This window comes from Bubalus bubalis, chromosome 2 (assembly GCF_019923935.1).
Source record: "Bubalus bubalis isolate 160015118507 breed Murrah chromosome 2, NDDB_SH_1, whole genome shotgun sequence".
In the NCBI taxonomy this organism is placed as follows: Eukaryota; Metazoa; Chordata; class Mammalia; order Artiodactyla; family Bovidae; genus Bubalus; species Bubalus bubalis.
Genome location: NC_059158.1, coordinates 8,948,626 through 8,963,477, shown reverse-complemented (window position 1 = coordinate 8,963,477; position 14,852 = coordinate 8,948,626). Strand labels below are relative to the sequence as shown.

General features: G+C 45.4%; 1 protein-coding gene across 18 annotated transcripts in view; it reads right to left on the bottom strand.

The window, feature by feature from the left end:
• PHACTR1 (phosphatase and actin regulator 1) overlaps positions 1-14,852 on the bottom strand; it is a 518,881-nt gene that overhangs the window by 184,519 nt on the left and 319,510 nt on the right. For 17 of the 18 annotated variants that reach the window (XM_025265809.3, XM_044927143.2, XM_044927147.2 and 14 more), the window contains one exon: positions 11,170-11,334. In XM_025265809.3, coding sequence (XP_025121594.1) covers positions 11,170-11,334 — 165 coding nt within the window. Of the gene's footprint in view, positions 1-11,169; positions 11,335-14,679; positions 14,824-14,852 lie in introns of those variants that run through there. The other variant, XM_025265820.3, reaches the window with a different exon arrangement.

Genomic DNA, 14,852 nt, shown 5'->3' with positions numbered 1-14,852 from the left:
AGGTCCTGGCAGACCGGAGCCCCCTCCTGTCTTGAGATCTGGACAAGGAAGCCAAGACCCCTCCTGGTTTTCCTCCTAACTCTAGCGGGCCTTGTCTACCTTCTCCGTAGACTCCTCTGTCTGTGTTCCTGACTTACAGGTCAGGGGACCTCAGGGGGCTCTGAAAGCCCCTCTTTGCTTCCCATGGAACATTCTCCTTTGGACTTTTCATTCCATGGCTTCAACGAATATCTAGGTCCCACAACTTGCAGATCAGCATTTCCAGCCAGACCTCTCTTGATTCCAGTCCTCTGTATTCAGTATCTTCCATCTATTTTTAATATCCCTCCAGCATGCCTCCAAATATATGCTCAATTTTCCCCATAAACCCGATGTAGTAAGTGGTACCCCCATCCACCTGACTGGCATGGTACTGCTCAAGAGAGAAACCAAAGCATGCTCTTTACTCTTTCCTTACTCTTCCCATCCAAGCTGTAATCAAGTCCTGCTCATTCTGTCTCCTAAATATCTCCAGCAACTGTCTTGGTTATCTTCATTTCTTGCTCACAGTATAATCAACCACCTGCTAACCAGTTTCCTTGTTACCAGAACCAGAGACACTTCATATTCCTTTGGTTGTGACAGCAATGAGGTATCTTGATTCTCTCACAAGCAAATCTTCTCTCATTACAAACACAAATACATAGAAGAAGCTACATTAACAGCATTGGGTACTCCTGCAAACTTTCCCCATCATATAGAAAAGGAGCTTTCAAAAAGGCGGGTCTTCCGACAGCTTCCTTAGGACAACGCATCGGGAAAAAGCCTGATGAGAACTCCATGATGTTCTCATGAGGACCTCTAAGAGCAGACCCTTGCCCACCTCTTCTTCCTCATCTCTCACATGCTCTGAACACCTCTCAGCCAACAGTCCTTTCCCAACCACCACCTCTCTGCAAGCTGTAGACAGCCAATCTCTCCTGTCCTCTTTTCCAGGCTTCCTTCCACTGGGAGAGAAGATTCCTTCACCCCCATTGCCTAACTCCTTAGCTAAATGCCCCTTTCTCTAGGATACCTTTCCTGGCAAGTTAAGAGTGCAGTTGGCTTTGTCTCCTTTGAGTTCCTGGAGCTCTTGTGTGTCTCCCATCACCTTCACTGGGCTGACCAAAAAGTTCATTTGGATTTTCCCATACCATTTAATGCAAAAACCGGAATGGACTTTTTGGCCAACCCAATGCTTTGTTGTAACTATTGACTTCATTATTTGGTTTTCCCTTAAGGCCATAACCTTTGGGAGATAGGGGGACTTGTCTGTCGTCACTGTTCCTTTTTTAGGCACAGTGGCAGTGCTTGGTACATATACATAGGTGCAACATGCCAAGCTGGTATTATTTCTAGACTTGCTATGGTTTACAGAAGTCTGAAATTCTAACCTCTGGCCAGGTGGATAATATCACTTTGTCAGCTGGGAAAGCGCGGCTACAAGAGAACATTAAAGTTAGGGCACAAAGTCCTAAACCAGCTCTCTTCCAAGCACACATGTGTCTATTCATGATCACTGATGTTTTCAATCTATCAGTTTCAGCTCTCTGCCTGAATGGGAAGAAAAAAAACTTCCAACTCAAGAGTGCCAGTGATGATCCAGAGGGTCTTCGTAGTGAACACAGCCAGTCTTGTGCTGGATCTGAGGCAATGATTCCACTTGTGAAAGGGATTTTCAGTTCTATGCCAGAAAAGGATGTCACGGTAAGCCTGGAAGAAAAGTTTAGAGTTTCATTCTCTCTTCCAGGAATTGCAGGTGACCTAAGTCTTCCCTGGAGACTCAGATGGGAAAGAATCTGCCTACAACTCAGGAGACTGGGCTTCGATCCCTGGGTCAGGAAGATTCCCTGGAGAAGGGAATGGCAACCCACTCCAGTATTCTTGCCTGGAGAATTTCATGGACAGGGGAGCCTGGCAGGCTACAGTCCATGGGGTTGCAGAAGAGTCAGACACGACTGAGCAACTAACACTTTACCTCAATCACAGAGCATGCTAGGGATCCCTAATAGACAGGAATCAGCAAAGTGGGGCTAGCAGGGGGGCCAACTGTCCTGGATATCAGTGACAGACTCTCCCTTCAGAGCCAGGAAGCCAACACACCAGGTCCAAAGGCAGAATCCAGTTTACACTGTCTTCACTATCTTCCCTGGTGGCTCAGAGGTTAAAGCGTCTGCCTACAATGCAGGAGACCTGGGTTCGATCCCTGGGTCGGGAAGATTCCCCTGGAGATGGAAATGGCAACCCACTCCAGTATTCTTGCCTGGAGAATCCCATGGACAGAGGAGCCTGGTGGGTTACAGTCCACGGGGTCGCAAAGAGTCGGTCATGACTGAGCGACTAACACTTTCCCTCAATCACACAGCATGCTGCTGCTGCTGCTAAGTCGCTTCAGTCGTGTCTGACTCTGTGCGACCCCAGAGACAGCAGCCCACCAGGCTCCTCTGTCCCTGGGATTCTCCAGGCAAGAACACTGGAATGGGTTGCCATTTCCTTCTCCAATACATGAAAGTGAAAAGTGAAAGTGAAGTCGCTCAGTTGTGTCTGACTCCTAGCGACCCCATGGACTGCAGCCTACCAGGCTCCTCCGTCCATGGGATTTTCCAGGCAAGAGTACTGGAGTGGGGTGCCATTACCTTCTCCGACACAGCATGCTAGGGATCACTAATAGACAGCAATCAGCAAGGTGGAGCTAGCAGAGGGGGCCAACTGTCCTGGATATCAGTGACAGACTCTCCCTTCAGAGCCAGGAAGCCAACACACCAGGTCCAAAGGCAGAATCCAGTTTACACTGTCTTCACTATCTAAGCGGTTTTATTTGAAGAAGAACAATTCTAGAGACATGGGTTACCCAGGAAGGGACTCCTTGAAGCTAGCGGTTGCTAAAGATATCAGTAACTCTGCATGAATGGATGGAAGAAATAAAGGAAGTAGAGTCTGGCCCTGAGGGAAAGGGGCGACTAGAAAGCTGCTGAAGTAGGTACAAGCCAGGGTTCAGGGTTGGCTCCTGCTCTGGGGAGGGGCGGTATGAGATAAGCAAAATCTACAGCTGAAGGGCAATCAGTCCGGGGACCTAATGAGAAGGCTGGAGCTCCGTGCTCGTGTGAGTCCCTAAGCATCTCCTACCCACAGTTGTATTCATGTCATGCTATACAGAAAAACACTGGGCAAATCATGCAGACTGTTCTCGGACCCTCTTATTAATATGAACGGAGCTCCCAACACATTTCAGGCCTGGCCCTTCATCCCTGCTGGCAGTTGGATGGGGCTGGAGCCAAGTAAGCCAGCGCTAGGGGTGAAAAAAACCCGTCTGCCAGGAGACATAAGAGACGTGGGTTCAATCCCTGGGTTGGGAAGATTACCTGAAGAAGGAAATGGCAACCCACTCCAGTATTCTTGCCTGGAGAATCCCATGGACAGAGGAGCCTGGCGGGCTTACAGTCCATGGGGTTGCAGAAGAGTCGGACACGACTTAACGACTTAGCACTCACAGAGCAAACAAAACTCAGGGGTTGGTGCTCAGGCTCCCAACTGTGTGCCAGGCGGACGGACCGCCCATCACTCCTGCTTGAAAGTCGCTGCCTTGTTGCGACACAACTTGACCTGCGCTGGATGAGGGTTTGTTAATAGCTGGAGTAAACGTTTAAAAAGCAACCTTTGATTTTCTATGAATTCAACTGCAGTACTTTACTGGCCTGAAATTATTATGGGCTGAATCATCTCAACTGGAATAAAAGAAACAGAATCTTTCCAAGAACATATCAATGAGCAATTAGTTGAACAGCAGAATCAAAGGACAGTTCCTTCCATTACTTGATTGAAAATAGGAAATTAAATCAGCACAAGATTTTGCGATAAGAGAGATACATAGGGTGTTTGCCCTACGTATGGGACAGGATCATTTCTCACATTCTAAATAACTTCCTGACCTATTCCTCCACCTCAGCCACCCACTTCCAAAGCTTTGGTCTGCATTTTGTCTCCATAACTTTGAAGATCGCAAGTTCAACAACGTGGTTCTGAACCCATGAGCTCCTGTCCTGCCAGCTTGCTTCTGGCAACCGATCCCATTGACTGTCTTAAAATTCTTTGACTTCTTTGGAACTTAAAGTCACTTTTTATTAGAATTATTTTGATATTTGGCAAAACTAATACAATATTGTAAAGTTTAAAAATAAAATAAAATTATAAAAAAAGAAAGAAAAGAATTATTTCTTTTGTTTAAATTACACAAATTTCAAATATACAGAAAACTGTAGAGAATAACATTCACAAACCCACCACCCAGGATACACAGTAATACTGGACCTTTTTGCCTCATATTATTTAAAAGAAATAAAATGTTACAGTTTCTGTTGAAGTTATCAGGAATCCCTCCCATCCCCATTCACTGTCTTCAGGGCATAAATAATGCCATAAAAACTACAACGTATCTCACTCTGTACATCCTTCTACAATTTGCTTCCTTCACTCATCAATGTCTTCAAGATTGATTTTTTAAAATTCCTTTCAACCCACTGGACCTCTCCTTTCCTATCCAATGTAAATTCCAGGAGCACATTGGGATGAATTGTATTCCCTCAAAAGATGTTCAAGACCTAACCTTCATCAATGAACCTTACTGGGAAATATGGTCTTTGCACACGTACTAAGTTAAGGATCTCTGGATGTGGTCATCTGTCTCAGACAGCTGAAAGCATCAGTTCTTCCGCGCTCAGCCTTTTTATGGTCACACTTTCATATCCATACATGACTACAGGAAAAACCACAGCTTTGACTATGTGAACCTTTGTTGATGAAGTGATGTCTCTGCTTGTTAATATGCTGTCTAGGTTGGTCATAGCTTTTCTTCCATGCAGCAAGCATCTTTTAATTTTATGGCTACAGTCGATGCTTTTGAACTGTGATGTTGGAGAAGACCCTTGACAGTCCCTTGGACTGTAAGGAGATCAAACCAATCAATACTAAAGGAAATCAACCCTGAATACTCATTGGAAGGACTGATGCTGAAGATCCAACAATTTGGTCACCTGATGTGAAGAGCTGATTCACTGCAAAAGATCCTGATGCTGAGAAAGATTGAGGGCAGGAGGAAAAAGGGAATGACAGAGGATAAGATGGCTGGATGGCATCACCGACTCAATGGACATGAGTTTGAGCAAGCTCCAGGAGATAGTGAAGGACAGGGAAACCTGGTGTGCTGCGGTCCATGGGGTTGCAAAGAGTTGGACATGACTGAGCGACTGAACAACAATCCTGGATATGGAATGGATTCTTCATGCAATGTCTCCTCTTTCCTCCTAAGAGAGAGGAGACTGAGATTTGAGACAGAGAAATCAGGTGGGATGAGGACCATGTGAAGACTGAGATTCGAGTCTGGCAGCTACAAGTCAGGAAACACTTAGGGCTGCCCAGTAGCCACCAGAAGCTACGAGAGGCATGGGATAATTCTCCCTCCAAGCTTCTGGGAAGAACCAACCTGCCAACACCTTGATATTGCACCTCTGGCTTCCAGAATTATGAGAGAAGAACTTTCTGCTCTTCTCAGCCTCCAAACTTGCAGTGATTTGTTACAGCAGCTGCAGGAAACTGACATAAATAATCCCCTTTGTCTATCTTGCCTTTTTATCCATCTGGCAGAACTCCAGCCATGGACAGACCCAGCTATCTGCTTTATCCATAGCTGTGCTCAGACAGCCATGCAGACTCATCACCATCGACCTGAAGTGGGCCTAACTCTGCACATCTTCCTCATCTCCTCCCTGGTAGGAGATGATTTTATTTATCACCTAGGAAGACTCAGGGTCACTTCCAACTTCCTACCTGACCAGGAAACCAGGCCCTCTGATTCCCTTGCTTCACCGGAGGAGGCTGTTTAGCCCTTTGCGGATGCTAACTCTCCCATCGGTGCTCTATATCCAACTACCCCTGTCATCTCAGCCCTCTTACCCTTTTGGTTTCATATTTTCTAACTCTTTCTACTGGATTCCTCACACTGGCTCCTCCTGCTTCTGCCCCCTTCAGCATAAACCACCAGCAACAAATTAGAAGGCACACACACAGTCCCTCCCAAGCAAAATGTACACGTACAAGCCCCTGAAGACACATTCGTGTCCTCCACCATCCATTCTGGTCTTGTCTCTCTTCTCCACTTGACAGCCAGACATTTTGAGAACTTATTCTTCCTTATTTCCTGCTAAATTCTCACTCCACACTCATTTGGCACCTACTCCCAAAGAATCCACCTCTGGCTAAGTTAATCAGTGAACTCTAGACGACCAGAATCACTGACGCCAACAGGCATTTTTCTGTACCTCTTTCACTTGACTTCTTCATGGCAATGAACACAGGTCATCATTCCCCACACCTTGAAACATTTCTTGTCTCTTGGCTCCTGTCTTCACATCCTTCTGGTTTTCCTCCTACATCTTTCTTCCTCCTTCACAGGTTCAGGCCACTCTGTCCAGTCACTAGCGATGACATTCTTCCTCTGTCTACAAGACAGTCTTCAGCCCAGTTTTCTTCCCTTTCCCTACTCACTCCCTCACCAAGCTCATATATGGTCATCGCTCTAATCAACACACGATCCCAAAGTAAATCCAGAGCAGACCTCTTCTCTGCCTTCTGTATATTCAACGCCAACACTGGGTATCACAAAGTTGACTCTAACAGAGACTTAAAATTAGAACCATTTCCCCTGCACTTCCCTGCCCTGCCTCCGCTCCTCCAAACCTGTCACTCTCCCAAAGGACTCATTTTTAAGGCCACGCCATATACCCTAGGATCAACATTAGAGTGTCAAATGTGACACTTCTCTCTTCTTCCGCCAACTGATCTGTTGCTAATTCCTGTCACTAGTTTCTTATGACATCTCCTAAATCCACCCATTATTCTATCACCAAATATTAGTCCAACCTACCAGCACCTGCACAGCGACCTCCTAACTGGTCTTCCTGCAGCCACGCCCACTCTTGTCTAATTTTTCCTACAGGATACAGGACCAGCGAGGCTCCGGTCTCTGGTAACCATTCCAGCCTCCGTCCATCCCATATGCCTTGCTTTCCATTCTCTAGCCACTGATTTTTGCTTTCCTAGCTTGCTCACTCCTGCTCTGTCCACCACAGGACCTTTGCACATGTCATTTCTGCTACCTGGAATGCTAATTTTATAAATTTTGACTTCTCCTTCAGATCCCAGCTCACATTTCTCTTTCTCAGGAAAGTCTCCTTGCTCCCTCAAGCTCCCCCTTCTCCACCATTCTTTTGAGTACCTTCCCTTCGCTGTCCTATCACAGGTGTGATCTTAACTGTAACTGTGACCTTAACCTTTACTCTTGCAATTTGATCGTCTGCCTCTTCAGCGACACCACGCATGCCAAACCCACAAGGTCTGGTTTCCGCTCACGCTCATACCCCACGGCCAGTGTCAGTATGTGGATGGCACTCAGGACAAGGTTTGTATTATTTTTTTTTATTGTTGTTCAAGCCCTAGGGATGCAGGAAAGCTTTAGAAGCACAAAGGGAATTTTGGCACATGGTAGATTTCCAGGGCCAACTCCTGCAGCTTATGATTTTCTGTCAAGAGGAAACAAAAGCGTAATTCGGTGGCATCTTCACAGTTTATTCCTGCCAGTTCTGCTTTTCTATAAATACAGTCCTCATTTTCAAGGGATCTGGAGAAGATGGCTGCGGTTGACTACTCTGGGGGAGGCCCTCTCGATTTCGGAAGGGATGCTGTCACCTGTCTCTGCCCCTGGGGCAGGGGTGGGGTGTGTGCTGGACACCTGTTGCTGATTCTACAGAAGCTGGACCTGTCGGGCTGAGTGCATCACAGGACCTGGGCAGGGCACCTGAGGGCAGGCCTAAGGGCATGTCAGGATCATCTCCACGAGGACCCGTGATGTGGTGTTCTATCCATTCCTGTTTTATTCCTACCCTCGTGTAACCCCGGATGCTTCTGAGAGAAGCTCCCTGTCCTGTTGGGCTTTCCCCACCATCCAAAGTTCAGTGCTTTAGACCTTTTAAGGACATCAGCCTTCAGCTTGGAATACAAAGATGTTTGAGCAGCATGGAACGTGGAGCTAGGTCTTTGATAAACTCATGTAATTGTTGATGCCAAGACTGAGGAAAATGTTGAGCTCATCATTTTCCAATGTGGTTCTCTTATTGCTAATACGGCTTACAAAGCCATATTTCTGGATGCACCTTTGAAAATGCTGTATACACAGACACATGCATTCTGTAACTTGAGTTACAGGGAAACTACAGTATAGCTAATTCTGGCAAATTAGAAATGTAACTCACCGTGGAAATAACAATAGGCCAAGTATCCATTGTATTAATGTCCTTTGGTGTAATCAAGAAAGCACACAAATTTAAATGCAAATACATAATATAAATATAATATCTGGGCTTATTCTGTGTATTTAAAATTGTGGAAATTGTTTTACATTACACATATGTACACACACACACACACACACACGACAAATATTTGCATAACAGTTAAAACTGATCAACCAATTAACAGTCCCACAATCAGTCAATTCTCTTGTACATTTAATACTTGACGCTTAGCCACGCATAGGAAAGTCTGTACTTCAAAGTACTATTTGATCATACACACAATTTATCATATTAAACATCCTTCAGTTGTCATTTTTTTCTCTGTGAAGCTAAGAACTAGCACAGGAAGTCTCTCCTTATTTACAAAAATCAGAAATAATATTTCTGAATCCAGTTAAGAACAAAATATACTACAGTGCATGCCACTGACTTAAACTAAAAACCAGATTAGCTGGTTACAGCATATAACCCATCCATTTATCATGGTTTACAGAGAGCCCACAGCCTAGCTTCCGTTTTCTCTAACTCAGGAGCTGACTGGCCTTTAAAATAAAGCCACACAGGGACTTCATTGGTAGTCCAGTGGCTAAGACGCCACGCTCCCAATTCAGTGGGGCGGGGGTCGATCCCTGGCCAGGGAACAAGATCTCACATGCCACAACTAAGATCCCATACACTGCAATGAAGACAGAAGGTCTCACGTGCCATGACCAAAACTTGGCACAGCCAAATAATAAATATATTTTTAAAAAATAAATAAAACACATGGAAATATTATATTCATCTGCCAAATGAATCAGTCTGGCCACTGAGGTCATGATAACTTGCTAAGAAGAGCTAATACTAAGAAAGATTAAAGTTGCAATTTTGCCTATCTCAGGTCTTAATTCTCTCTAAAGTTTTAAACGAAAAAATTTTCAGACTTTAATGGTTCATGAGTAGTCTGATGCCACTGGATTTGCATCCATCAAAGCACGGGTTCTCTGACACCTTAAAGAAGTCAGCACAACGGTTCAGGTGCCTTTTTGCACAAGAAGCATCGGAGCTTCGCCCCATGGTCTTGCCAAATGGACCAAGCCAAGCTCATGACTGTCCACAGGAAATGCATCCGCTACAGCATCGTTCAGGAGTTCATGCTGATACATGGCAATTATTTATTTATTTTTTTTTCATGGCAATTATTTAAATGTATTATATAGGATTGTTTCATTATAAGCTGTTTTCATAGCACAGTCAGGAGGACCACAAAGGAACCTGTGGAATCTTATTTTTTTCCAGTGCTTCCAGAACATTCCCTGTTTCTTTCCTGTTCACATCTGACCCCTCACTTTGCCTGAGAATATATTTCATTTAGATTTCTCTTCTCCAAGGCAATGCTCTAAGTGCCCTTTTCTGTTGCACTCTGGGGGGATATAGGAGAGTCATCCCTTTAGAGTTCTGCTTGCATGAAAATCTCTCAGAAGTGTTGAGAGATATGTAAATGACCTACACGCTTTATGACACCTCAACAAGCCTGTGTAATGATCAAAAGCCAGGGAGAACGCATTCAGGTGGAGAGACTGTCAGCGGGGTGACAGTTTAGAGACTCATGCAATTCACAGGTTCACTCTAATCTCAGGACTGAACAAGTGATGGCAACAGGACGTGGAGGCTCCGCCTCAGAAACAAGCAGCGCCTGGGGATGGCTACACGGAAACTGGTACAGATTTCCAGACTTGGCAACTTCCCTATCTCCTTTCTCTTTCATTCCTCAAAGCAACCAGCATGAAAATTCTCAGATCTGTAGACAAGGTACGAGAGGCAGATTGCCTATTTCACACTTTGGGAGTGAGCCACAGCGGGAAGAAGACCAAGAAAGCGAGAAGGTGATGATTCTGAGGAGGAGGGAGAACAGGACATGGGGTAAGAAGGAACTAAAAGCCCCAGAGTGGCCCTGGATGACCTGTATACTTACGTATCAAAATCAGAATGAATCTGCATGGCTCCTCCATCATCTCATCTCAAACCCAACACAGTGAAACCAGAACTCTTAGCATCTTTCCCTACGCATTTCTCTCTGTAATACTCTTACTTATTAAAAAAAATACACACATAAAGTGCCACCAGGAACATCCTACTAATACTTAGTCATGTAAGGTACCATTCTCACCCCATCTCACAAATGAGAAAATTGGGGTGCAAGGTTCAATCAACCAAGGTCATGCAACTAACAAGTTTCAGAGCTGAACTTGAAGCTAGGTCATCTGACTCCAGAGCCAGGGCTCGTTAGACCCCAGCCACGCTGAGTGTCCCCAGATCCCCTGCTGTCGACTACGCTATGAACTAGACTTACCTTTGTCCTTTTACAATGATGCTTCACTTATTTAAGATTTTTCCTCCATAAAAAAAACCTATTCCTATCTGCCAACAACCATATACAACCTACTTCCTGCTCTGTGTCGATTTTTAACCAGAGAAGGGAAAATAAGGATGAAAAATAAGAAATGGATTGTCAACACTGGAATGAAAGCATTCAAGTATGGGCAAGGTGGAGTGCTAAGTTCAGATATTTATAGATCAAATCAAAGTGGTGGTTGTATAAACTGAAAAGCAACAACAAAAAACCCGAGACTCGTGAAAACACATAGGATCTAAAAGCCATTTTCAATCACACTGAAGAATTATTCCACACGAGAGCAATTCCAAGGCTTGATTTTTTTTTCCCTTTGGTTCAGGCAGCCAACTGTAATTAAATTCTACTAACAAACCTGCCGAGTTGAAGTCAACAGATGCCCAATGAAAAATCAAGGCAAACAAATAACCTTACCTGCAGACGTGTGTTTGAACTTTTCGCTTTTCTTCTTCCTCCATTTCCAAGGCTTGAAGATCCTCCCCAGGTTGGCAAACTTACTTCTCCTCCGGATGGGTGGGGTGTGGGTACCTGGGACGAGGGAGTCAGAACGCATGGCCGCCAGCCTCTCCACTTCCTCAGCTTGTTTTCCCGAGGAGGAGATGGAAAAAGGAGAAAGAAAAGTGTTAAAACGGGAGCCTCACAGATGGCCAACGTTTTCCATGGTTACAGATAACAGAAACCACATGACCGAACTTCCGTTTCTCTTTTTGCCTTTTGGAATGGGAGTCATACCAACATGTTCTAAAGGCTGGTGACAGTCAGCCAAAGACTAGGGGATCTGGAGCACCCAAAACGGATTTGGCCAACCTTAACCTAGGCTCGAGAAGGAGGACGAGGAGGAGCAGAGCCCTCCTGACACAGAGACTCCCAACAAGGCGAGGACAGGCCGTGAGAATAGTCAGATGACAGTTAGTGTAACTACTGGTCCAGCACTTTCTCAAGTAAGACTTGGCAGACGCTATCACTATAACACCGTCTGCTGAGAAAAGAGGGAGAAAACATTTACCAACCGTCCATTCCAATGCCAACACGTTCCACCACCCACAATGCTCTTTCCTAGGATGATGCTTCACCCAGACGGGCAGAAGCACTAGACTCTACTGAATGAGTGGCTCCACCTTAAAATCCAATTGACTGTTTTCAGAATCACACTTCAGTAGATCTTATCATTGCTTTAATTCCTCTAGGTCTTTTTGTTCCTGGTACTTTGCTTTAATAAAAAATTCTTAGAAACTGAGAGTTGAGAGTGACATTAGGTACCATCTAGACTCATCCCACGGAGAAGGCAATGGCAACCCACTCCAGTACTCTTGCCTGGAAAATCCCATGGACAGAGGAGCCTGGTGGGCTGCCGTCTATGGGGTCGCATAGAGTCGGACATGACTGAGCGACTTCACTTTCACTTTTCACTGTTCATGCTTGGAGAAGGCAACGGCAACCCACTCCAGTGTTCTTGCCTGGAGAATCCCAGGGACGGCAGAGCCTGGTGGGCTGCCGTCTATGGGGTCGCACAGAGTCGGACACGACTGAAGCGCCTTAGCAGCAGCAGCAGACTCATCCCAACAACTTGACATTTGAGGACATGAAGACCTTCAAACTCATAATGCCTCGGGGACCCTTTCTTAAGGGCCACAATCTCTCTGATCCCTTTTACCACTTGGGACAAAACTCTTTTCCAGTGTACTTGAACATCCATAGATCTCAGGGAGGTAAAGAGAAAGTAACCTTGTAGGCAAAATCAAGGCAGGAGGGAGGGGCCTGCCTTTCCAGAAAGTCCAGTTACATCTAGAGCTGAGGCAAACGCAGAACCACTCTGCTGAGCCTCTAACATAATCCTTCAGAAAAACTCCTGGACTTCGCAACACAGGCTGATCTCTGAAGCTCGGTCTTACAGCCTGATGTTTTACCTGCTGTCATCCAGTATGGATTGAACTCAGGAGATTCAATTATTCAACAGAAAGAGAAAGAACAGCATTGAAACATACACACTGCCATGTGTGAAGCAGATACCCAGTGGGAATTGGCCGTATGAGGCAAGGAGCTCAAAGGGGACATACGTATGCCTATGGCGGATTCATGTTGATGTATGGCAGAAACCAATACAATATTGTAAAGCAATTATCCTCCAATTTAAATAAATTAAAAAAAAAACAGACCTATATATGGGACCTCAACCATGTGCCAGGCAGTGTTCAACAGTGACAGATGATGGCAGGTTGGTAAAGGCTGTGGGCAAGGCTGAAAGGAAGTAGATGAATTTTAGAGACATCTGGGAAGCCAAGTCAACAGGACCCAGGACTGACTGGGTGGTTGAGGGGGAGGAGGCAGATCATTCCTGATGCCCCATGGATCATGTCAGTGGAATGGCCCCCTCCATTCATGGAATCAGGGAACACTGTGGGGCCATCAGTTTGGGGGATGGTGGTGAGCACTCAACAACTTGAACACGTTGCATGGTGAAAGCACTTAACCCTTTGATTACAGGGTTCAGTGCATGGGGACCCTCTCTTCCATCACTGTCTTACGTGACCACTTAATAGTGAGCCAGACACTGATCTTTCCTGGAACAGATACACTGAAGAACTGGACATGGTTGGGCAGAGTCTAGAGGAGGAGACAGTGGCATCAGTGTAGAAAATTCCACTGTCAGAGGGAAACTGCCAAATTCAACAGAGGCAAAGAGGACAGAGGGGTGGACTCTTCTTTATCACTGGAGAAGACCCCAGGGTGTGCCATTTGGGGCTGGATTTTAGAGAAGGAACTGTTCTCCCTACATGGGGAAGAGGAGAAGTGGATCTCTGGAAGGAGAAAGAGACCCAAAAGGAACAGAGTAGGCTGAAAGAATACAGCATTGCCTGGGAGCTGTAAGAAACCCAGGAAACCAGCGGAGTCAGCTACGCTGGGTGAGACGGGGAGTCAGTGCTGAGAGGCGGGCATGGGTCCAGAGTCAGACTCCGCAAGCCTTTGGAAAACTGGGTGTTTGGGTTTCATCCTATTTGCAGAGGGAAATGGATGGGAATCTGAAAATGGGAATTGACATTACTATGTTCAACGAATACTTCCGGAATGCTCACTGCGTACCAGACACTTGGGCAATGTCAGTTAACAGAAGATAAAAATACCAACTGATGGAGCTTACACTGGGGGTAGGGTGGAGAGCAGACAACGCACAGCAAAACCAAGTAAACCGCACTGCATGCTGGGAGACAGCCGCTTGAGGGAGAAAAGAAAAGGTAAGTACGACAAGTAAATGACATCAAGAGTGTCTAGGTGGGGGAGGGACTCAGCCTTAAATAGTCTGATTGAGAAGACATACGACCAGGACACAATCAGATTTGTTTCCGAGAAATATTATAGTGACAGGCAAAGGCATCTTGAACTGGAGTGTGAACAGACAGGTGGTGGAGCGTAACAAAGGAGGCCTCCAGACACATCTGGAGGGTAGTGACAGAAGGGACACGGAGAAAAGACGTGATCCAGCAGAGAGAGAATCAGCACATCATGGTAATTTTCTAGATCCACATGGGGGAGGACAAGAAAGCAAGAACGAAGTTTTCGCGTCCCACGACCAGGGAGATAATGAAGACTTTACATGTTTTAATGAACTCTGACTAGAAAGGAAAGAAGCAGAAAAGAATGGCTGCTCAAGGACAAGGGCTTGAAACCAAGTAATGAAGTCTTTTTTTTTGTTTTTTTCTTTAGGGGGTTGGATTTTATTTTATTTTATTTTTTTGGATTTTATTTCTTAAGCTCATGGAGAATTACTGAAGAAAGTTTGTCAGGAAGGGATGGAAGACAGGATCACATTACTAGGCTGAGCAGCAAGCGCCAGTGGAGAGCAATAGACTGAAGATGCAGGGAAGAGATTGAGAAGTTTGTGAAACAGGGTTCTTAGGGAGAAGAGGTGGGATCAAAAGTACTTACAGAAATCAGTCATCAAAGACTTTACTCTGAGTTACGAACATCTGAACAGAGGTCTGTGATCACAAATGGCATGGATCAGATGTGAGCCTCAGGAAGATGAATCTGGCAGCAACGGATAAAGTGGATTACTGGGGACTGAAGAGACAAAGATAAAGATGGAGGAGACTTTAAGT